Source organism: Pleurodeles waltl, chromosome 10 (assembly GCF_031143425.1).
Source record: "Pleurodeles waltl isolate 20211129_DDA chromosome 10, aPleWal1.hap1.20221129, whole genome shotgun sequence".
Taxonomy (NCBI): domain Eukaryota; kingdom Metazoa; phylum Chordata; class Amphibia; order Caudata; family Salamandridae; genus Pleurodeles; species Pleurodeles waltl.
Genome location: NC_090449.1, coordinates 715527066 through 715553041, shown reverse-complemented (window position 1 = coordinate 715553041; position 25976 = coordinate 715527066). Strand labels below are relative to the sequence as shown.

At 41.3% G+C, this 25976-nt stretch overlaps 1 protein-coding gene across 10 annotated transcripts in view; it reads right to left on the bottom strand.

Moving 5' to 3' along the window:
• Positions 1 to 25976, bottom strand: part of PARD3 (par-3 family cell polarity regulator) — a 1239520-nt gene that overhangs the window by 744748 nt on the left and 468796 nt on the right. For all 10 annotated transcript variants that reach the window (XM_069211229.1, XM_069211227.1, XM_069211231.1 and 7 more), the window contains exon 4: positions 24431 to 24609. In XM_069211229.1, coding sequence (XP_069067330.1) covers positions 24431 to 24609 — 179 coding nt within the window. The remainder of the gene's footprint in view (positions 1 to 24430; positions 24610 to 25976) is intronic.

Genomic DNA, 25976 nt, shown 5'->3' with positions numbered 1-25976 from the left:
CCAGTTCCTTACTATTCTCTCCTTTGTATGCTTCTCCCCTCTGGAAACCCCAATCCCCAAGCCCTATGGTGCTCTTTTCCTCCCTGTAAGTCTCATGTCCCCGTACTTCAAGTCAGTTTCTCAATCATGTGCTTCTCTCCCGAAAACACCCTCTGCTTTGTTGCTCTCTTCCTCGTGTGCTTTCCCTCAAAACTCCCCCCTTCCAGTGTTGCTCTCTTTTTTCTGCTTCTTCCCTACGCAAACTCCTCTTCTCTTTCTTGTGTACTTTCCGGAGCAATTCTCTCCCTCCTCTGTTTGACTACCCAGAAAACACCTGTGTTGCTCTCTTCCTAGTGTGATTCCCCTGTCTCTGCATTCTGTGTTGGGGTTTTTCCCCTTTGTGCTTCTCTCCTCCACAAAACCCCTTACCTGTGCTCAATATTGGTCTTCCACTCTCACCCTCCTTTCCTTCCCCTACAACTCCAACCATTTGTGTTGCTCTCTCTCTCATGCGCTTTCTCCTTCATGCAATGCCCGCCAGCCCCCCAAAGAGCCATGACAGAGCCAATAGGTCAAATATACGAGACATTTTAACTTTCCACGCTCTTTCCCCCACCCCCTTTTTTTTAAACACAACTCTAGATTTCACTCACATCGCTATTTATCGCACTCTCACGCACCTCTCTCCTTTGAGGATACTCCATCAACCACTCTGCTCATCTCGCTCGATCGATTTCTATCCCTCTCTCCATTTAAGTTTCTTTTACCCATCAGTATCTCTCTCACTCTTTCTTCATAGACACCAAAGCATATTTTAATACTGCAGTCAAATGTTTAAAGATTTTGCTATGTATAGTACATTAGTTCTTAGGTGCTGCTGGGTTCAGCAATTTAATTAACATTAACGAAATGGTGCAGACTTCCATTATTACGACATGGAGCTTTTGCAGATGTTTAATTCTGATGAAAGGGGTTTGCAACACTTGGGGGCCCAATAAGAATTGCTACAATGTTTAGCTTTAAACAGTGAATCTTATCTCTCGTGAAATTCAGGATATTTCCCTTTGGTCATTTGGACTGAGGAGTCAGCATGACCTCTATTTCTACATTGATTCTTAAATCTGTTCTGTGCTAATGGAATTTAAATCTGCAGTAAAATATCTGCTATTTTATCATCTGGAAATTACAAAACGTAAATTTATAAATTCTGAGTTAAACTTGAGGCTGGCTAAAATTAGTTTAAATGTTTAATTCGTACAACATAATTAGCTTCTTTCAAAATAATTCAATATGCTTTTCCGACATGATTTTTTTTTAGTCTGTGCGTATGTCCAAAGAATAATATGTATTCGAGTATTTCCAAGTATCACTTTTATGTTATCTAAATATCATTTCAATGTTATAAAAAGAGGTGCTGTGTGCCTCGTACCTTTCATACCATTCATTGAACTGGTCTCCATTTCATATATAGTTTTAACTTTTCAAATCATGAATTCATACACAGCATACATATTTATACCCCAATTCATAAAGTATTCACATCATGGAGCGCACCGTATTTATCTATTTTAAGGAATCTGTTACCCGGGCAACATAAATGGAGTTTTGGTCTAATTTTATGATGCAGTTTTGTTGATGTTTCTCATCAGAGAGAAAAAAAACAATCTGAAATTATGTTTTAACCAAATGGAATCACTAAAAAGAGAGCAGAAAAGCACAAAGTGTAAGGCCTGTAAATAAAATATTGTGAGCAGCAATGGGTTGACATTCACCAACTGTTAAGATACAAACTGGAAAGTCTACTAGATATCTACTCTCAGTGTAGCAGGATTTTATGAAAGGGAGAGTTAATATTACAACTACCTTATGACCAATATTTCAGTGGTGGGGGACTTAGTGGTCAAAGCCACTTTTCCTCGGCTCCACGCAGTCCAAAATATTTAAAACGTATGAAGGGGAGAGTCTATAATAGTGTTTGCAACCAGAGATAAAATCTAAAAAGAGTTTCCAACATTTTATACATTTCTATGTATTAACTAATAAAACAAAGGTAACCTGTGCAGTGTTGAAATATGTTGCAGATCGGCTAGGTTATTTACCTGGGAGTCAAAAGAACATCCAGGCTGATACTATCACAAAGCTTTAAATTAATCTTCCGCTGGAATCCCATGATCATTTCACTAATTGGACCGTCATTCTTAATTTGCCACTTGGCCATCAGAAACTGAAAAAAATACCCATGATAGTGCAGCACTACGTAACAATACTAAGCTTCAGTTTAGTACATTTGGGCCAATATAATTTGCAAATTATTTTCCATTAGTGGCATGGTAGTTACAGAATTGAGGTGCAATTTATGGGATGACGAAGACCATGAGCATATTTTGACACATACTCCAGAAGCAATTTTGATGCAGCTTGCACTAAAAGCTTATTACAATATGCCGCAATTGTCAATCTAATCAAAGTCAATCGCATCTGGTAAAACAGACCAGGATAAAAGCATAGTCATGTAAAAGGAACTGCTACCACAAGTTAAAAAAAAAAAAAAAAAAAAAAAAAAAAAAACACGGAATATTTCATAGAACTGGTCTCAGGGAGTCTTTGTTCCAGATTTACAGAGCACTAGCGCTATTTCCATTTACCAGTTTTACAGAAAATAATCCCAAATCTACGTCTGTATAGTGCCTTCCGACCAAACGTTGACTCAGACAGCAGCATCTTGTGCCAGCACGTTTTTTTCTTGCAATTGTTTTGATCTGAAACATCTGGAAGAGCAATTTCTAAATCATTTAGTTTGGCTTGTAAGGAAACATTATTCTCCCAAGCACCATCTTGCTGTTTTGTGTAGCTTGCTTCGTCTCAATGAAATCAATTCTCATTTAGGAATGTCATTTTGGAAGAGGATCTGAAAGCCTCTCAATTCACAGTTTTAAATTATAGTTTTCAGTACTTTTCGATGTGTTGACATTTTGACTTAATGTAGTGTCACTTTAATACTCAAGTATACCCATGTACAGAATCTAACCGCCACCACATAACACAAGCATTCATCCAGTGACATATATAATTTACCATGCTGGTGCTGAGGACACTCAAATGAATTTGAAGGACAAAACAACTCCATTCATGGAATGCTATTGATGGGGATGTGTGAAAAGGTAAGCAGTCCCATCCAACCCCAGTTGGGTTGATATTTATACAGCTAAGCAGCACATCAAGTATTAGGGGAAGAACACAAATAATATTGTGTTCTCCTTGCACTGGAAATTTAACATAAAACTACAGACAGTAGGCACATTTCCATTTAAAACCAGAACAAAATTTGTCATTACTATATATGAAAGTGATGTTTTTAAAATAGGAACTAATTATTATATGACAACAAAATAAATAGATTTTATATTCTTCTCACCTGGGACCACCTAGCTTTACTTTTGCACTGCTACATGGGATAGGCAAAGGCCTTAGACCACTGATACTCAAAGTACGGCCCGGGGGCCGCATGCGGCCCTCCTGACCTTTACATGCGGCCCCTGGTCAATAGCAGCACTGCACTGCTGTTTACCCAACTCAGCACCAGCATACAAAGATGTCACATAAACAGGCAATCATTTAGTTAAAGGTTAATGAAGTAAAAGAAAGAAACACCTTCATTTTAAAGACATCATGCAGAAAAAAATCACTTAAAAATTCAAAACGTGTCCTTTTATTTACAAGCAGAACCGTTTCACCTTAGTACATCGGGTTATATATGTGCATTCAGAAGTATTTCTTTTTTAAAGTGATAGTTTCAAAAATGGATTTAGGAGCATTCACCCCCCACAATGAGACCCGTGAACTAAGACGCAAGCCAGTTGTTACGTGCACTCTTTGGGCGGCCTGGGTTCTTATTATACATGAACACCATTATAATTTATTAAACCAAACACAGGACAACGTTTTATATGGTGCACATCCTGACATTGTGTATTTTAAGGCCCTCTTATATGTGAAAATGAAGAAAAAGGAGGGCTATAGAAATAAAACAAGTGACTAGAATCACACAATTTGGTTAAGTGGGGAAGCTGGGATTAATCCTAGGTTTTCTTGTTACACATTGTGCAGTTCAGCCACTAAATATTTATGTTTTGCTTCCCCTACACCCTCCTCACCGACAACCCCCCTCTTCCTCCCACGTTGCCCCCCAAGTCCCTCACTGCTGACGTTAATGTGGCCCTCCCTCACATCGCAGACCAAAGATTTTGACCCCTTGGGAAATGTATGTGAGTACCCCTGCCTTAGCCCTTCCCCTTTAATTGGGGCATTTTAGTCAGGTATCGATAGAATCACAGCCTTCTTTGTGAGCCTAATTTCAGCTAAGTTTCACAAAAGGGGAAATCTGAGAGAGCAAAAGGCAAATCTTTATCCAATGAGAATCCACGGACATTTAAAACAGCAGATGGAACTTAAACTTCTGTATATCTGCATGAATGGTACACGTTCATAGGTTTAAGGCTAGAGTTAAAGCTAGTGCCCTTAAGGGAACGCAAGTGGGTTGATTTGAGCTAGTGATTTGTGGTGCTTCGCTCTGTAACTTAGTTCTCCACACTGGCTCTAATGACAGTTCTCCACATGGTAGAGCTGTTGTCTAATTTGAGATAATTGTAATTGTACTTATATAGCACTTGCTACCCCTGACGAGGCGTTGAATCACTTTTTGACAAGTAGCACGCTACTCGGGACTCCAAAAGGGTTAGTGGTGAATTAGTATAGGGAAATATGAGTACAGTATTAGTATAGGGAGGTATGGGCTCACTTGAGTGGAAGACAAGTGAGTCTGTTAGTTGGATTGAATGGAGTAATGGGCGGGGAAGAGGAGGAAAGAATCCAGAAGTGTTAATTGGGAGATTAAAGTATTAAGAAGAGGTTTGGGATGAGTAAATGAGAGATAAATGAGGGAGCATCTAGTAGGGTTGTTTGGGAGGTCATAGTAGTAAGCTGAGGTTTGAGGTGAGCCAGGAGGGGTAGAGGAGCTTAGGAAGGGTTATTTTGGATATCATAGTAGTAGAGTGGGTTTGGGATGAGTCAGACAGTGGAGATAGAGGATAGATTGGTATAGGTAGGGTGATGGCGAGACAGAGTAACGCTTTCAAGATAGTATTTTTTTCTCTTGTACAGTAGGACTAAAGTAATAAATATATAGATACAAGACTATGGAGTAAGGGAATATATGCATAAGGACTATAATATCTTAAGTTGTATTGTATAAACACAAACTTCCAAGATTTGCCATATTTGAAGTTAATACATTTGTGTACATTATTTTATCTTTCCTCAATATTTCAATAGTGAAATGTTTGTAGATAAGTTAAGATAACATTTACCCATTGTGATACATAAAAATGAAACTAGAGACTCATACGTATCTAACCAAACAACATATGGAAACTATGCAATGACTTATGAACATGTTAAGCATAAAATAATATTTACATTATATATATATATATATATATATATATATATATATATATATATACACACACACATTTTATATATATATATATGTGTATATATATATAGATATATACACAGGGCTGTGGATATTATATTTACAGGTAAAAAATTCCATTGTTGGCCCGCTTGAACAGAGAAGGATGTACCACATATTGTCTTTTTCTTGTATGGTAGTGTTTCAAGGAGGGGTGCCAATCATGAGCAAAGGTTTCTTTGTTGAATGTATGAGGTGATTTTATTCCTGATGAAAAGTGGTCCTGTTCCACGTATTGCTTTGTGGGCGATACAAAGTAGTTTGAATGTGGATCTTCTGGCAACCGGTAACCAATGTAGCGCCATGAAGGCAGTGGAGGCTTTACATTTTGGAGTAGTCTGGCAGCCGACTTCTGAATGTGTTGTAGTTTTTTCATAGTAGATAGATATTCCATGGTAGAGGCCATTGGGGTAATCCAGTTTATATAGTACAAGAGAGATAGTAGCCTGGATCTTGTGTGGAACACCGAGGTGGGAGAAGATGTGTCAGAGTTTTTAAGGTGATAAAGCTTGATCTTGCTAACTTGTCCACTTGAGCATTCATTGTTAACTCTGAGACTATAGTAATTCAAAGTTTTTTAACTTCCTTAAATACTTAAGGAGGTGGTCCCAGATTGGCAGGTCAGGTGCAGAGTAGGTCATAATTTTTCCAATCGCCTCGTGTGAGTATTTTCATTTTGGAGGCTTTCAGTTGGAGATAGCTCCATGTCAGTCACTGACCAATGGCTACTAGACATCTGAAGATTTGTAATTTTCCAATGTCTTTGGGGCATTCTAGTTTAAGGAGTATTCATGTGTCATCTGCATAGTTGCAGCACATGAGTTGAAATTCACTGATCACCTTTGTTAATGACATCATGTAGATGTTGAAACGCATAGGTGAGAAGATTGAGCCTTGAGGGCCCCCTGCTTTTGTGAAGTATGGTTTCAGGGGGAGAATGGATGACATTTGTTCTGTTTTGAAGGTAGGATGTGATCCAGTCGGTAGCAGTCCTCTCTATGTCAACTTCTTAGAGTCTTTTTGTAAGGGTGTCATGGTCAACGGTGTCAAAGGCATTTGAGAGGTCCATGAGAAGTAGTGCAGCAACTCCATTGCGGTCTACTGTACTTTTAAGATCATCCCAGATGGAGATGAGGGCAGATTTAGTGCCTCTTCCTGGGCGGAATCCAGTTTGGTGGTCTGAAAGTATGGAGTTACCTTCAATAAATTGTGGCATCTGGGTGAATGCTGCTCTTTCTATCAGTTTGCACAGGAAAGGTCCATTTGTATTTGGTCTGTAGTTATTGGGGTCCTGCAGATCCAGTTTATTTTTTTTTTAATAATGTGCGTATAGATGCTTTTTTAAGGTCTTCAGGAAAGGTTCCTGTAGTTAGAGGATTATTGATGATTATTCTTACTGGTGTGGCTGCAGAGGTAGATAAAATAATTTTCTTGAAGATGTGTGGTGGACAAGTTAGAAGGGCAGCCGGAGGCCTGCTTGCTTTGACCAAATCCATAAATTCACTCTGTAATATTTGTTTGAAGGAGTGCAGAGACTGAGTTGGCTTCTTCTGGGCGGGGGGGGGGAAGATTTTTAGGAAACATGTTGGTGCTGCTGTTTTTTTTTTTTAAGTAGGATTCCAATGTGTCTGCCTTGGTTGTGTAATGATTTGCCAGTTTACCGGTGAATTCTTTAGTAATGGGATGAGTTCCTTCCATGCATTTAGGTTTTTGAAATTAGTTGGAAATTTTATAAAATTCTTACCTTGCAGATATAGCATTTTAATTCTGACTGGGTAGTACTTTTTTTTAATTTATTTTTGTAGCTTTTTTGATTGATGATTTGTATATTTTGTTAAATTTGCATACATGAAATGTGTCTTGAATGTTGTTTGTTTTCATCCAGGTTCATCGCAGTCCACTGATTTGTTGCTTTATTTTTCTTAGTTGTGTATTTCTCCGAGATTCTTGCTTTCTTTTGCCCTGTTTTGTTTTTCTGAGTGGTATTAGGATATTGGAAGCATTCTGTAGCCATTCAAAGTTTTTGAACAGAATGTATTATGTTTAGATTTGTGTTGTCTGTTAGTTGTGTTTCTAAATCTTCAAAACTGAGTTTGATCCATGGTCGATAGGTGGATGTAAGTAAGGTGGTCTTGGGTGTGTAAATTTGTGATGTTTTATGTTGGAGAGTTACCAAATGGTGGTCTGATGGTGGCTGGTGTGATGCTTTGAACGGTAAATACTTCTGGGTTTGCAAAAATGATATCTAAGATGTGTCCAGCGATGTATGTGGTATAGTGTACAATATGATAAAGGTTCAATGTGACTAGACCAATGATGATAGCTTTTGGATGGGGGCATATTGGCTATGTCAAAACAAATATTTAGGTCCCCAGGAATGCATAGGTTGGAGTATTGCATTATAAAAGTAGAAACCGTGTCTAGAAATGTGCCTAGGAATGTTGAATTGCTGTGTGGAGGTCTGCAAAGGAGGAGGAAGTTGGTGTAGGGTTGCATCTGGTGAGGAGGGCCTCATAACCTTGTATGGAGATGTCGTCCATGTAATGTATTGCTTGTTTGAATATAACACGTAGTCAACCTCTTCTTTTGCCTACATGGTTTTATAAGCACAACAACAGTTATTCAATCATTCAATATACATTAAAAATGAATGCTACCTGCTGCTGACACCATTCTTATACCTTTGGGTGAATGGAATAGTCTGCACTGTCAAACTTGTAGGACTGGGGTGGTTAGTAGTTGTGGTGGTTCGGTCACTGGCAGCAGCAATGGGTGGTACAAGGCACAGTGGCTTTCTGTGAAAGGCCCCGGCACCTACCTTTTTGCAAGTTAATCACTGCCTATTGGTCAGAACCTTGTGAGTAATTACAAATGTTCTTTTGGTGTAAGAAACTGAGGGAATGTTCCAACTGATGAAAATATTTAAATAGTTACATGTGTCAATGCATGCTTCCACCACTTCCCAATTTGGTAGATTGTCTGTCTTGTTTTGGCAGATATAAAGGAAGTAGGAACAGGCATAGATAATATGATTTGCAAAGATTCCCATGAATACTTGGGGCGATTTTGTAAATTTCCTAAAATGCAGAAATCTACAAACACTGTTTTGCATTCTTCGTCTACGACATCCAACAAGGTCATGTCTTATGGTATGTCTAGTGTTGCTTCACCTCGACACCCTTCGCCCTTTACGCTGTTAACCATTGTCCTTGATGGCCTAATTTCCTACCCCACTTCCCTCTAACCATACGTCTGCACTACTCGTCGTAAAACCCAGTTGTGTACTGTGCTCCAGTGCTTGGTAGGCTGGTTTGCATTATAAATCACATACTAATAACTTGGTACTGTAGCACCACAAATAACGTTATCTCACACTGCTAATTACAAGTTAGCTTTTGAGTATCTGTCTTATAAAATCATTTTAACGCCCCTTTATGTTTAAGTTCAACAAAGTAAAGAAAGTTCTTCTCTCCAAGATCAATACAATCATAATTTTGGCTGTGTCTGGACTTACTATAAAAATGTACCTGACAGCATTCCTGCAAAACATCTTTGCTACCACCAGACATATTGATTATTTTATTAGTTTTGTCCAACTAATGCTTGCTCAACCCTTGACCTGCACTGTAATAGCTTGCTGTCCTCGTTGAAGTACCATGATATACATCCAGAAGAGTTCCTAGCTTCTCTGTGGTGTCACTTCTGACCATCCTCAACAATCACCTTCAACACAAAGGGGGTACAGGATTAGCCTTTCACTCAATAAAAGTTGGAAAATCCAACATATCGTTGCCAGACCACACACTCTGCAACTAAAAAAAGGAACACCTCTTCTAACCTTATTTATCTTTATATAGTATTACGTGTTCAACCTTCCAGTAAAACTAAGTGTTATGCAAGCGTTGATACCCGTTTACTCAACTTTACATTAAGTCCAGTTAATAAAGAGATCTTTGATGTTAATATCCATTCAGTTTAATGGCATATGATTGGCAGGTTTTTATTAATGATTAATGACAAGACTAATCACTGAGTAAATGTGGTGTAGAAGGAATAAGAGATAAATATAAGTCGCTAAACCAAGACAGGTAGGCAATTGTTGACTGCATGAATTTTGATTACTTTAAACGTAACACAACTGTTTCAACTTTATGCACTGTCTACCACTAATTACAGAGCGAGGCGTGTGTAAGCCAAGATTCTTTCAGTTTGACCACGTTCAGAGTTTTCAAACCACTTTTGGAGAAAATCTGAAATTAATTTTGTAACTCTTTCAGTGGTGGTCCTTTCAAAATGTTTTTTACTGAAATGGCCCGTTGCCCTTCCCCATGGCTAAGTGATCTCAGCGACAACCAACCCACCTTCTCCACCGACCCCAACGACGCAGCCCTCAGCCTCACGCATTGGATCACCAACTGCGCAGACAACCTCGCTCCCCTCAGACGCCTCCCAAGACAGACCAACACCAAAAAACCTCGCTGGTTCACTGATACCCTCAAGGAATCAAAAAAAAAACTGCTGCACCCTCGAGAAAGCCTGGTGCAAGGACCACACCGCAGATAACATGACTGCCCTCAAGAACGCTACCCACGAACACCACCAACTGATCCGCGCCGCCAAAAGAAATTCCTTCACAGACAGACTGGACAAAAACACTCACAACAGCAGAGAACTCTTCCACATCGTCAAAGAGCTCTCCAACCCTAACGCCAACGCCAACACGCCCTCACAAGACCTCTGCAACTCCCTCGCCACCTTCTTCCATCGTAAGATCACCGACCTACACGACAGCTTCGGACACCAGACCCAGCCAACCACCACAGAACCTACAACCCCGGCCATCACCCTCAACGCCTGGACTCATATCAACACGGAAGAGACCAAAGCCACCATGAACTCCATCCACTGCGGGGCCCCCTCGGACCCCTGCCCACACTTCATCTTCAACAAAGCTGACGACATCATCGCCCCGCATCTCCAGACCATCATCAACAGCTCGTTTTCTTCTGCCACCTTCCCCGAGAGCTGGAAACACGCTGAAGTCAACGCCCTACTGAAGAAACCTACGGCGGACCCAAGCGAATGAAGAACTTACGCCCCATCTCGCTCCTCCCCTTCCCCGCCAAAGTCATAGAGAAGACCGTCAACAAGCAACTTACCAACTTCCTTGAAGACAACAACCTACTCGACCCCTCTCAGTCCGGATTCCGAGCCAATCACAGCACAGAAACCGCCGCCCTCTTCTCAGTCACAGACGACATCAGAACCCTGAAGGACAACGGAGAAACAGTCGCCCTCATCCTCCTCGACCTCTCGGCTGCCTTCGACACCGTCTGCCACCGCACCCTAATAACCCGCCTCCGCTCCACCGGGATCCAAGGACAGGCCCTGGACTGGATCACCTCCTTCCTCTCCAACCGCTCCCAAAGAGTCTACCTCCCACCTTTCCGATCAGACCCCACTGAGATCATCTGCGGCGTCCCACAAGGCTTCTCGCTCAGCCCGACTCTCTTCAATGTCTACATGAGCCCCCTAGCCGACATCGTACGCAAGCACAGCACCATCATCACCTCCTACACCAACGTCACTCAGCTGATACTCTCCCTCACCAAGGACCCCACCAGCGCCAAGACCAATCTGCAAGATGGAATGAAAGACGTCGCAGATTGGATGAAACTCAGCTGTCTGAAACTGAACTCAGACAAAACGGAAGTCCTCATCCTCGGAAACACCCCGACCGCCTGGGACGACTCCTGGTGGCCCACGGCACTTGGCACCGCACCAACCCCCTCAGACCACGCACGCAACCTCGGTTTCATCCTGGACCCACTTCTCACCATGACCAAACAAGTCAACGCAGTATCATCCTCCTGCTTCCTCACCCTCCGCATGCTCCGAAAGATCTTCCGTTGGATCCCCGCTGACACCAGAAAGACCGTGACCCACACCCTCGTCACGAGCCGCCTGGACTGCGGCAACACCCTATACACGCAGGAACCACCGCTAAACTCCATAAACGTCTGCAACGAATTCAAAACGCCTCCGCCCGCCTCATCCTCAACATACCCCGCAACAGCCACATCTCTGCCCACATGAGACACCTGCACTGGCTTCCCGTCAACAAAAGGATCACCTTCCGACTCCTCACCCACGCACACAAAGCCCTTCACAACAAGGGACCCGAATACCTCAACCGCCGCCTCAGTTTCTACACACCCACCCGTCAACTTCGCTCCGCCAACCTCGCTCTCACCGCCGTCCCTCGCATCCGCCGCACCACGGCAGGTGGGAGGTCCTTCTCCTACCTGGCGGCCAAGACATGGAATTCCCTCCCCACCAACCTCAGGACCACCCAGGACCACTCCGCATTCCGGAGGCAACTCAAGACCTGGCTCTTCGAGCAGCAGTAACCCCATCCCCCTAGCGCCTTGAGACCCGCACGAGTGAGTAGCACACTTTATAAATGTTTATGATTTGATTTGATTTGATCCCTCTATGGGGCATTCCATATGTCTCCACCACAGGCCACGTCCCACCACTTGTGTAATTTGTGCCAAATCTCTTCAGTGTCCCATGGTCCTATTCAATGGACTCAGGAAGCCGTGGGACCAACGTCAATCGTGCCCCCCTCACCCCTTAGTTACAGGGCCAGCTTGGATTGAAGGAACGGGAATTCTGCCTCAAGGGAGGGGGCAGAAAATCATGTTCCACTTTTGTGGTGGCGCAACAGTGAAAAACTGGCTTCCGCTGCTGCTGGCTTCCTACGGGCAAAATGACAAGCCAGTACACACAACGTAGCTAAGTCTGCAACTCAGCAAATCATGATAACCCAAATAATACATTCTTTGATGCTTTAGGGTGAAAAACAAAGACTTGCACAAAGATGCAATTAGCATAGCCAGCTGTTCTGATGAGGGTGCCTTTCTATGCAGCTGGTGCTATTGCGTGTAGTAATATTCAGTGTCAAGGAAGGCCGATTACATTCAGGCAGCATCCTGGAAGCTTGGGAAATTTGCATTTTCATGCAAGGCAAGTATGGTCACAATAGTTTCAGCCTATTTTCCATCCCACATTTATTGGCCTGTTTCCTATCAAATACATCTGTTTAGCGTCTATGAGCTCGCTCATTGTTCTCCTGCGCAATTCATCAGCACAATAGAGGGAAAATAAGGAAAGAAATCCTTCGCATTACTCCATGTCCCAAAAAAAAAAGTATTAGCACCGTCGAGACAGAGTTAAGGACAAAAGCAGACGTCCTAAGCATGCACGCAATAAATGGGAAATGCATCATAAGACATTATTTTGTTTGTGATAAATATAAAAAAGGAAAATTATCAATGTAAATCTTCATTCCATGGTAAGTACACTACAACATGCTTGTGCAGTAGTGTTCCTATGCTTCTTTAAAACAGCAAAGGAATTAATCTGCACTCCAGAGAAGAAATGTATTTTAAATAAAAAAACAAAAAACAAAGACTAAGATAATTGCAAAAATAAAATAGAAGCATTACTTTACAAAAGTAGATTTGGATGAGGAAAACAGTCATCGAAGAACAGCCAAGGAACAGCCTAGTATTTGTATAGACAATCCAGATAACACAACAGTTTTTAAAATTGAGCTTTATTAGGGGAGAAAACTACAAATATTTTTGTGAGAAATGCTTACGTTAAAAAAATACATTTTTGGACATTCTCAAAATATTCAATTAGACAAAGTCGACTAATAATGAAAAAAACACGTGCTCACATGTTGACGACCAAATTAAATCCTGCTAACAACTAACATCTATGGTGTCTACAATTGCAGCTCTGTATATCATATCATTAAACAGCACTACACCCACAGTATCCTCAGACTAATGGACATGCAGTGTGATGAACAGTAGGTGTGAACAATACAACAAAGTGAGAACCATGAAGCAGAGATAATCAAAGTGTCTAATATGCTATGCCCCTTCCAAAAGTAAGATGGGTGATGACAAACAGTGATTCACACCACGCAGCTGGAGAGATTAGTTAGGGGCACCAGATTGTAGCAGATTTTACCTGACCACTGTTTTGACGCCAGTTCCAGTAACAGGGCCGGTTTTGTGTAAAAGCAGAGACCGTGAACAATGAAAAGGCTCCGTTTCTTGTGGCAACTATACGTATATAACAAAATGGCAGTAAGGCCTAGAGAGGGAATAATGATCCTTTTTGGATGATACCTAAGTATGAATCCACTAAAGCACAGAAGCTAGAGATAGAGATTCCTTCTACCTCTTCTGAAGAAGTAGTGAAAACATTTCAGAGCTCCAGACGTGTGGTTTGGTCAACTGTTTAAAGCAGCAGTCTGTTAAAAAAAAAAAAAAAAAAAAAATCACACAGTACCTCAGCAAAACAAAGAACTGGAAACCACACCCACAGTTATGTGCATACAAGCTTGTTGGCGTGTGTAAACTTCCACTGGAAACAGGAGGTCTGATGCAAGGACAAATGATCCAAGCGGAGGAAGAGCAAGAAGTACCGATTAGATTGGCTGGAAAGCAGGGGATGCATGTTACTGTTGCAGGTTTATGGATGATGGAGGCTTGCTTCGGAGCAAGGACAACTTAGAGCACCAGCGCGCCTGGTTGATTTCTCCCCATATTGACCCCCAAGGAAGAAACTGGGCACTGTTAATTGAAAAGTCCTTTTCTACTAGAAGCCCAAAAGCCAGTGGCACCGTGCCAAACTCAGGCCGAATACAATTTATTTTCTGTAAAGAAAAGCAGGAGGACAAGGAAAGATTTACAGGATATAAGGATATGAGAAGGGGTCCTGTCTAGAAATTGGTCTATTCAGAAGTAAGTGAACCTGAGGCCCAGGTGGAGGTGTTGGGGGGAGGCATCTGCCATTCACTATTATAAAGGTTTTCTGTGAGGAGGACCGGTCTAGTGCACTGTAACCCAACAAAAAACAAAATGTGGGTGCAACATTACAAGAAAGCGTACAGTTCACAATTGACTGCCATGACTGCAGACTTCATGTAAACAATAAACCCTACAGCCGGTTTCACTAAACAGCCAGCCAGAAACAGCGTCCACCTAATTTTATTGGTACATAATACACCGACACGAAGGACTTCAAAGAAAACATCCCCAGAGGACCCAAGATGAACTCAAGAGGCTTTCAGAGCACATAACTTTGGAAACACAGGGAGTCAGACACCAGGACCACCCTCCAATGAATGAAAATCAAAGATTGTTTTAAAAATAGAAATAAAAGACTGAAACAAAGAAACCTGACAATTAAACTTCTATGACATCTATCAAACAAAGTGAAAAACCTACTATACGGTTGTATGATGGAACCATGCATGAAGGAACCACACATGCCTTAACAATGAGGTCGGAACAACGACTGCGTTGTTTCCATGCATGCCTTTACAACGATTTTTCATTGTAAAGGCATGTGTGGAAACGGCATGCGTAGTTGTCGCATGCCACCCGCCACCCTAAAAACAGAAACTACTCGGATACCCCCCCACCCACCCTGAGCCATAAAACCGACACCCACCCCACAAATTAAAACCAACCCCTAAAAACAAAATTACCGACCCCACCACCCCGCCCCTAAAAACAGAAGTAATTTGACCCCATCTTTAAAAACTACCCCGAAACCCCCCACCCACCCTGAGCCCTAAAATCAACCCCCACCGACCCACCCGCTAAAAACCAAATTACCCCGATCCCCCACCCTGACCCTAAAAAAATGACCCCCACCTGCCCTGAATACAAAATTGCACCAAACCCCTGACCCTAAAAACCAGCCCATCCTAAATACAAAATGACTCCCACCCACAACCCCCAATAACCCAACCCCTACCCACCCTAAATACAAAATTATCCCAACCCCCACCCCTAAAATTCTGAGCCCCCCCACACGCCCTGAATACAAAATTACCCCAACCCTGCCTCTAAAAACCCGACCTCCCACCCGCCCCAAACACAAAATTACCGTGATCCCCCCACCCCGCCACTAAAAACCCGACCCCCCCCTCTCCCCCAAATACAAAATTACCCTGACCCCCACCAATAAAAACCCAACCCCCCACCCCACCCCTAAAAACAAAATAACCCCGACCCCCCCCACCTTCGCCCCTTAAAACAAAATAACCTAACCACTGCAACCCCTTCACTCCCTGCCCCCACCCCTACACCTAAAAACTACCCCACACCCTGCACCAGCCCCACTTACCTGACTTCATCCTCTTCCCATCGATCTTTTTTTTTCTCTGCCTTACCCACGCATGTGCGTTGTTCAGCACATGTGTGGTTTAGGCAGAGAAAAAGGCCTGCGTTGTTGAGGCAAGTGTTATTCCGCTTGCGTGAACAACACAGGCGTGGTTGCGGACGCGTTGTTTCAGATCTTTCTCCTACTATACCCACACCTCTGGTTTGACAAAATGTCATAAAATATAATGAAAAATAGCCACCAGACGAACTATGACTGCAGTAACTAGGATATGAGTATTTCAAATGGACAGAGAGCAGAAGTAAAATACAAGTTCGAAGGTATAAACACAAGCAGCATGGATACCTTCATTTACTTTGGAATAGCGCGATTAGGTACGTAGACCCTGTTAGAAAAAAGAAAAAGAGTTGTAAGCGCTTTTGTTAAGGAAAAGCGGGTGCATGTTAAATTGAAGGAGGTTCCTAAAGCACTTACAAGTCTTGGGGGAATGCAAGACAAGTCTTAGAGAATGATTCTTCCAGGCGGACTAGTATAGTGTCACTCCAGTCAATAGATAGGGAAAGGAAACGTGTTTAATATAGGATTTTGGAATTTACATCTCGCAGGTTTCATTTGGTAGAGAATGCTCATTTTGTACCAGGTTGTCTTAACTCAAGGTCAGAGAGTCTAGAGATTCCCAGGTTGCCTGATCTTGTCAATTTTGTTGCGAAAGATGCATAAGTTGTGCAACTCAAACATGATTCGTTTTAGTGTCCAAATTCTCTACTGGCCACCATATGAACTTTTTAGGTTCTTTTTAAACACACAATGGCACACAATTAAGTAGCCAGATGAAGGAAAGCTCAACTCATTATTGGCCAATGAGAGCTCAATCATGGTTTGATGGGCCCATTCACAACCTCTCCGGACCTTTAGTAGTACATTATAGAGAAAATATAGCTGGCCTAAGGAATAAGCATGCCCCTTGCTGCTCAAATTAGTTTATAGGCGTTTGTTAAAAAAAAAAAGTTTTGTTTATACTTAAATATACGTAAGCATCACCCAATAGAGGCTTTCGATTAGTTTACAGCATATGTGTGAGAGAACTGTTATTACATCCTTCTCTCTGTGCTTTAGTCAGTTACTGCAATGTATTGCGAGGAACCTGTGTCATTTTGCGTACTTTTTTTTATTTTTTATTACTAGTAGATCGGGTGATACAGTAATGCCTACCATTCTAGGCTCTCTAACTACAACATTTAGTGGCCAGCAAAGTAAATCTTTAACCCAAAATAATGTAAGTGATAGCGCAATTTTTCCTTTCAAACAAACAATTGTAAGGAATCAAAACCTAACTCATCATTTCAGATAATAGACGTCAAATGGGAGAGGACCAGAAATGGAAATCTATGACAATAGACAGGTTTACAGAACACATGTGGATATCCCCCAAAGTAAACCATTCCTTCTACCTCACCTAGGGCTTCAGAAAGTTCACCACACTAAGCCCTTGAAATGACCCCAGATGAGCAGAGCGGCCACTGTACGTCACAGTTCACTCGAAGTAACCTCACCTAGATGGACTTTAGAAGCTTCTTCTCGAGAAAAGGGTTTTGCTGGTGAACTGATCAGATTAACAGATTTAAGATAATAATATGCTGCGAAAACTGAAAGTACCTATACTTCCCCTGTGATGCGCTCTACTAAGATCTTTAACACATACTGGAAATAGTTCAGAGAAACGGTGAGGATTTAAGAACTGAATCGCAAGTGGATTTAAAGCTAGAAACAGAAGATTAATACTAATTTATTAGTAGCTGTGATTTGCCCATAACAGCGGCCAACGATGGCCATTCTAACTACACAGCACTGCAGTGACTGGGCATCAGTAGATTGCCAAAGCTGCATGGGGCGAGCTGGGTGTCGCGGAAAACACTCATGGACATGAGACAAGATTGTGTGTAGCTTTTTCTTTCAAGCTGAAAATTAAATATGAATTTTAGATACTCAGAAGGTAGTTGTCCTTGAGTCACATAGCTGTTATTTTATTCATACATACAATGGTATCTCGCGGCAGGTTTGTATTTTATAGATGATATTTTATCACATGACTTTGCGAATAAACGTAATATACAAATTATTCATTTTATGCTCCGTACTCGATTTTAGGCACATGTGTTGACTGCGGGCATCTCTGGCTTCCCTCTTTATAGCCAATGATGGGTAAGTTGCAAACGCTCTTTTATTGGCACATTTTATACAGCTCATCATCTCAAGGCGCTGCATACATGTATGGTAGCACAGGCGCAGGGCAATAATGCTGTCTCAAAACTGCACCATAGTCAGGTTATTGAGGTGTAGGTAACAATCCAGCAATGTAAGAGGGGAACACCAGTTGCGGATGCCACTACCATACTTATGTCAAAGTTTTACACGGCTTAAGAAGTCACAAAATGCAGCTATTTCATAGCTTTATTTTCATCTTTGAAAATCAATTGTCACAGATAACACAGCACAGGAGGTCGTTACTGTCAACATTATTGTGCCCGAGCCATTAATCAACTACAGTTTAAAAAGCTACTTTAGCGGACATGAACAGAGGAGTGTAACCGACAGAAGTGCTTTACTTCAAATAGCTGGTTAAAAACACTCTGCCATGTGTCTTTTTCTACCACTGGTTCCTCTGGGAAAAGGGCATCTGGAAACCTCTTACATGTGCTTCTGCCAGGGTATGCATTTTACCTCTGTTTGTCTTCAAACACTAGATAGCAGATGGCTGTCTGGGTTTTAAAACTCACTTGAACAGATTCTTTGATGTATTTTCCCATTTGTAAACACTCTACTGCCTTTTTTAAAAATGTGACATTTGGTAACTATTTCATAGATACTGGAGGGTACGCGTGTAGAGATGTTGTGGAAGAGAGCAGAAAAGGATGTAAGGGACAGGTCACATCACCATGGCAACCCTTACCTCTCCAAGCGATCCTGCAAAATATTTTTGGCTACTCTCCCATGCTTTCCTTGTGGCAGAGTAATCCTCTTTACACGAAATGACTTATGACATTGCCTTGCACCATTGAGCCAGCACATCCCTGGTCACATCTCCTCATCACATCTCCTCTTTAGTCCTCCTCACTTTCATCCCTACTTAAGGCCCTAATTGGCTTCAAACATGCTGTACTGTGGCTAATGGTTCTATACAAGGCTGCAGTTTCCGTGCGCCATTTAACCCCTCTGCGGGATGAAGTAAAGTCCTAACCTGGCTTCCCCACCCACACCCTCCCCCAATAAAAGAGCATACTTTTTAACTCTGCAGACATGCCAGACCAACCCTGAAAGCCTAGGGTTGAACTTTGGAAGAGAGCAGGGGTGCATATTGCCCCAGCGCTGAGGTGCTCCCCAGATTTAGGTGAGCAAGTGTCCGTGAAGCCACCGCCCGAAGAGATTCAGCGCTCACACTAACAAAACCACCTTTTGGCTAGCCCCTGCACCAGACCAGTGAGGTGACGTTTTAGCTGGCTCACATCTTAGTGGTTTACAGTTAGGTTGCTACAGATTAAATTAAAACGTTTAAAGAAGATGGAGTTGTACATCTGAGCTAAACATAAGATTTTCAACCAGTACCTAATGGGTATAGGACAACCCCCTAGCCAATGAAGCATGTGAGACGGTGCCAAGATTCAGGGAGTGGGCAACAGAGTGTTGAGAGAGGATCATTCCACTTGATCTGAAACAAAATGGACTCCGTGTAAATATCAGGGATAAAGAGGTGACATTGTGCACGTACCACGCTAGGGGTACTCGTGCTTCTGCAGGGAATTGGTTAAGAGGAAAATCACAGAATTATAACACAAGACACTCACAGCAGGTCATTCTTAGAACTAAGCACTGTATGACAAAGGATGGCACAGAACATACGTTTCCAAGAAAAGCTTTTTCGAATGTAATTGAACATTGTATAGCAACTGCATTATCCACCTTCAGCGACAAGAGGCCTTTCTCAGCCAAGCTGCATACCAGGCACGACTAGACAGCCCCGTCTATTATTAGCTTTCTGATGCTTTTACTTGCCCCACTATAAATGCACAAAGGCAAAAAACAGGAATGGGCTAGCTACTGACAACGGACATTCGCCAATCTGAGATGAGATCGCTACCACAGATGATAATCAATTCTCACTTGCAGGTAGCACTTCAGAGCCATTTGACACCCCGGACATTGCGCAACCGTGGAAGCTGCTCTTCCGGAGAGGCAGAGATGGCTAGGTGTGCAGGTGCACTGTTCACCACCACAGCCTGGCTATGCCACTAATGCTTCAACCAACACATTAACTTTGGCCATTTCTCCTAGGTTCGGCTTTTCTTGCAGCATCTGTGCTCCTAATCCGGGACCCTGCACTGCATTCACTTTGGTTGCGCATTAGTGGTCTAAATAATCAGGCAGACCTAAGTGGACTTTAGGAAGAAGCCTTTTTTTTTAAAAGAAGAAACACTTATTGAAAAAACAAGTGAATTAGTGAATTGCACTTTAATCAAAAAAAAATTGTAGATTTTTGATCACAAAGCCCCAAAAGGCTTCGACTGTAGTTAGAGTAGTAAATCAGCCATGTAGGAGTATGGTTGAGCCTGCTGAAGCAGATATGTTAATTAGAAATATTAAGGAGTGTTTATGCATTTTGATTATCCAGAAAATGGTAGAAATAATTGAACATAGAAAATGAATGCGAACGTTTGAAAATGTGCCCACCGAGAGTGGTCACCAAGATTCACAAATTATATTAAAATGACTAAAAAATATGTGAAATGTTGAAAATTCATAATAATAATGTAGTAATATGTCATATTGAGATACATAATGTATGTTTCCCATTATATTGTAGAGCTAACTTAGCCGAAGTTGTGGCCTAGTTTTGCCAGGCCTCATGCAGAAGCTGAATAACCATACAACGTAGAGAAGCTAATGTGCTTAACTGACCCTGAACTGCTCGTTGCTAATAAAGTCTGCTTAACTAGAATTTTCTGCAATGAACCGACGAACAGGAGATGATGGAACTAGAGTATGTATCAAAATCGGTGTAAAGCAGACGAAATGTACTTTCCCAGGACTCAAACAATAGAGACACTGACTGGAGAAGAAGATGCAACATTTTCAATATCTAATGAGCCAGATGATGAGGACATCGGACAGTGAACCAATTGACACCCTGAGAACAGCATAATATTAGAATTCATAGATTTGGAAAATTAAAATTAATGGGTAGAGTAATAACTGATGAATAACTGACCAATTAGAAATTGGGGAATAGTCTGGGTGACTTTGATATAATGACGTGAGAGGAGAAGAGAGTTCAGATGTTAGGGGAGAACAGAGGGTGATGAGACGGATAGAGAGAGATGCCAAGGCGATTCGAAATTCTGACATTGGGCTCATGCTCTTGAGAGCCTGATGAGTTGCTGATCGATTGATGCCCTGAAGATAAAAACTGACTTTGTTGCTGATCCATTCCGTGGATACGTTGCTATGATAATGTGACTGAATTAATTTTTGTGCCTTTTCTTTCTAGGTACCAAATGCGCTGTCTAAATAGTTTTTCTCTTAGCTAGATGTTTTTTTCCAAATTCATGTGCTAAACTGTTTTTGCATGAAGTCTCACATGCAAATGTTAATCTGGTCTAGATGAGATTGTTATTCTGAGACGTTGACATATACAGTGACAAATGACTGATGGACTGATTTGCTGAACTCTGCTACTGATGTTGTCATATTCATCTTTTTTGGTTTATGCTGAAGCATTAGAATATATGTTTTCACAAGTTCTGATCAGATTATGTTATTGGTGGTCACTAATGAATTAACAGAGTTGATTGAATAAAGTTTAAATTAATTTCATGAATTAGTATTGTAACCAATAGGGAAATAAGATTGCTAAAACGTATTCGAGTTGTGGTTATTCATGAAATGTTGACGCTAATAATTGCTAATAAATAATTGCTGAATGGTTATTGATCTGTGTAACTGATTTTTGATAGACATTGGTTACTACATGGCTAGGATACTCCATGCGAATCAAAAGGTTCATCGACCTGTATGCGTCCCCTTGTACACGTACTTACTAAGGACCAGCCGCGCAAGCAAGCCTGTTGTTAGACTGGTTCCAAAGTGGAGGCAACCATAGACTGAGAAAAGGTGGATAGTTGAAGCTTACAGAAAAAAGGATTATAGGGATAATACATAAGGCACAAATAGAAAAATAGCCACTTTCTGCTACCCCACATTTGGCTTCTCTGTCAAAAAAAGAGTTAAGGCAAGTAGTACAGTGTGAGGAATATGCCCTCCACTCCCCGTACTTCAGAAAAGTCAAGAAAAACACATCAAAGGGGCAGGGATGCTTTTGAAAGAAAGGGAAATTAAAACCATATTTCTCTCATTGTAAAGGCAAGTTTTATTCAACAAATATTTTACTATCTATTCATCCACATCCTAAACAGTTACTTCAGTTTACAATGCAAACCTACGAGTCCTGAATCTACACAGCGAATGTATACTAGTAGTACTATGTGCACAGCTTTATGATTAGGCCCAGGTGAAATTATCTTTACGCAGCAGTAAACTTGCATAATTTCGCCCACGCTTGTTAAGTATCATGCCACAAATTATGCAATTATGCCTAGTGGTGTAATTTCAAATCCATTCATGAAGAGAAATCCTAGCAAGGGAGCACAGGAACAATGCAAAAGAGCAGATTGGGAGCAGTTGTTTTAGGGGGCACTTGTTTTTTTGCTAAACAAACATGAAAATGAAATTCACATTAAAATCTAGTGCAAAATGCCAGTTTTTAATTTGAGTAGTTTTTGCATTATTTTATGTAATTTTTCTGATATTTTACATAGTTGCATGCACAAAAGGAAATATTGCAAATTTCGCACACCCCAACGTATGAAGTCCATTAAGTATTCAATACGAAGATGATCTGAAGACTGAAGTGCAGAGTTATGTCTAAGACTCTAGCTACGACTAAGTTCAGCCCATAAAGTATAGGGACACTGTATTTTTGCTTTAAAGGGTTACAGTTTTAGTCCAGTTCCATAATGGCCCAGATATTTAAAAAAATGGAGTCATCATAATGTTCGAAGACTTTAGCGAAAGTTCAGAAAGGTACTTGTAACAACTTTAAGTCATATATTAGAATTTTAAAGAAAGACAGGAGATGTGATAGGTACCACTGCCAGCAAACATCCTTTCAGAGGGACAAAGGCCAGAGATGCCTTTTAAGGCCAGCTGCGAGGATACAGTGTGATACTCAACTAGAAACCAAACGCAGGTCCGCAGCGGAAAAGTTTGTCTCACCTACAAAAATGTATCAGATAACTTTAAAAAAGTAACATGCGTAAGATGTGTTATTCAAGCGATGTTTGTGTACTATCAGTGTCTGCATAAAAATGTATGGCCAGATTTCAGTACCTTTGCAGGCCTTCAGCTACCCAACCATTTGTCAGCCTACACACCCTATGCTTGTTCAAAGTGCCTGGATTGTGTGAATATCCTGCATAGTTTGCACACCTCTCAAAGATGCTTAAGGACAAAGGAAGCAGATGCTGCTGCTAACTGTGCTATAACTACACTTTGTATGTGAGGGAAGCTTGTTCTACTTCTCCACCTGCTGTAAAATGCTGTAAATTGAGTGTGTGAGGCTTACACTGCTGCCGACTATGCTGCACCTGCTTGTTTTAAGTGAGGGGAGCTTGTGCTGCTGCACATGCAGTAACGGGTGTGTGTGTGTGTGGGTGTGGAGCTTTAACCATACAAAGGTCTCTGCAGTGCCCGTTGTGTATATGTCAGGGAAGCTTATGCTACTACCCTTGCTGTAGTGTGTGTGTGTGTGTGTGTGTGTGTGTGTGTGTGTGTGTGTGTGTAAAGCTTGCACTGATACCTCCTCCACTGTACCTCTGTGTGCATTCAAGACAGCTGCCATCCACAGTGTGCTTGTGTTTCACTATGAAGCCAAAACAATTGGTTGTGTCAATGGTAGTTAACGTCTGCCAAGTATAAAAGTAGGTTGTTGTCCTACGGTAGCATAATTTAATGTAATTATAATCATCCCAATCTTCGTCAGGTGCCAATATCAACTGTGAATGCAAAGGACAAGATATTGCAGTTACAGTTTAATTGTGCTTTACTGTTTTGGAGCTTAATTTGTGGTTTTCCTGGCTATCAACGCTTTGCCTCCATGAGTGTGGTTTATTTCTTGGGTGTCAAGTGTTAGCTTCTCACAAGGTCGATTGACCCTTCCATCATTCCAAAATGGGTGATCTGAGCTCCATTATAGTGGGTGGAACTAATGTCAGTAATCTACAGCGCTTGGAAATGGCAGAAGTGCATTATTGAGTACTATTTTAAGAACGAATCATTATAATTATGCTAAATATCCCTCAAGCGTAAAACAAACTCTCAGCTGACGGAGTTTCAACCAACCAACAGCTCCACATGTACAATCTGAAACCAGAGTGTGGATGAACATCATGAAATGTGCGATTCGTGTCAAGATCCAAGCGATTTAGCTTGGCAACCCATGGTACATTGGAAATGTTCTGGCAACAGATCAGTTTGTTAGTCAGTGGAAACCTTTCACGGGGTGATTTATTTTATCAAGTCTCTTAAACTGAAGCAGCAATTGCCCTCGTGGATGAAATGTTAGGTTTTTCACAGTTAACCACACCAACATACCTTCCTTTCAAGACTGCCAGGACCCCCGGAATGGCTCTTTTTATGGAAGCCTGGAGTGGTGGACCATCGGGAAGGATTCTTGCGTGAAGTCTCTTCGGCTGTAAAATTTGATTCGCTGTTGGAGGTCGGTAAACCGATCAGCGCAGGGTCACTACTTCGACGCACATGGAGTGGCATATCTTAAAAAAACAAAGCAGGACACAAATTAACTGTTTTGAAAGGACATTTTCTAAACATATCACAGTGCATTTTAATTTACCCAGCATTTTTGTTTCCCTAAAGCCTTACACTGTTGGCAGTGTTTGTACACACAGAAAAGAGACTACAGGTAGATTTCATTACTACAGATAGCTTCAGAGGACTATGCCAGTCATTAACGCCCCTTTGCCAGCAAGTGGAGCCCAAAGCAGAAGGGCGATAATGCTATTAAAACATTCCATCCACTCACAGTACTCTGTACTATATGAAAACGGTTGAAAAAACACACATTTTGGAACTTTGGAGTAGAAAATTCTTCCTAGCCATTATTGGCCAGCGAACACTCGATCAAGTTCAACGGAGTTCTCAACATACCTATGCTCTATTTAAGCTATGCGCTGACACACTTCAAGTGGAGGAGAGGAACATGTTACTGTATGTGGCAGACTCAAGCCAGACTAACAGACCCATAAAGTTTCAAAATCCTAATTTGTAACTCAAGCCAATTATGTTGTTGAATTTAAATAACCACGTTGCAAAAAATTAGTAATTTGCAATGTGGAGAGGTCTACCGAAGACGATAGTGTCACATGGCCGATAATGGCTGGTATACCTTTTGTTTCAACCTCTCAATGATTTTCTTTCTTCCCTTTTTAATTTAGAAAATTCTGCCCTCAATTGGTGAAATGTTCTAATAGTGTTCAGCCCTCCTGCCTCAGGCTACACTGGTTGTTGAAGAAACTCTTCTTCATTATAGGCCCTCTTTGGCTCAACCGGAGCACCCTCGGCCATTAGTTGCAGTACAATATTAGCAATCAAACTACTTTTGATGACCTCAGATGATTCACAGTATTAGAACTATGTTGAATTTGATTTAAGGAAAGAGACAGCAGAAGATGGCCTAGCTGGGCAATGGCTTTAAGCATTGCTCAGATCAGAGCTGTTGCAGCTGATGTCATCAATTGTAATTTAAAAGAATTGCTCATATTGCCAAGTCAACAATCTTAGAAGCCCTCTTATTGCTTCAATCAAAACCATTAAAACAACGAAATGCAAAGGCAATGCTTAAATCAAAAATATTATCTCAAGTACATTTGAGATGAGTGAAGATGTACTAGAAAATCTCAAAACTTAAGTCTTCATAACAGAAATATTTCATGAAAAAATATATTTAACAATGCCTAAGTGAATTGGAGAAACAAAACTCGTATCGTTAGGCTGGTTAATAGTGTTTTGAAATTTGCTTAGGCGCCAAATTAATTCACAATAGTACCAATATTCAAGTGCGCTTAAGAGATCCATGACTAGGAATAGTTAAGATTATTGAGGATTGGCAAGTAAACATTAA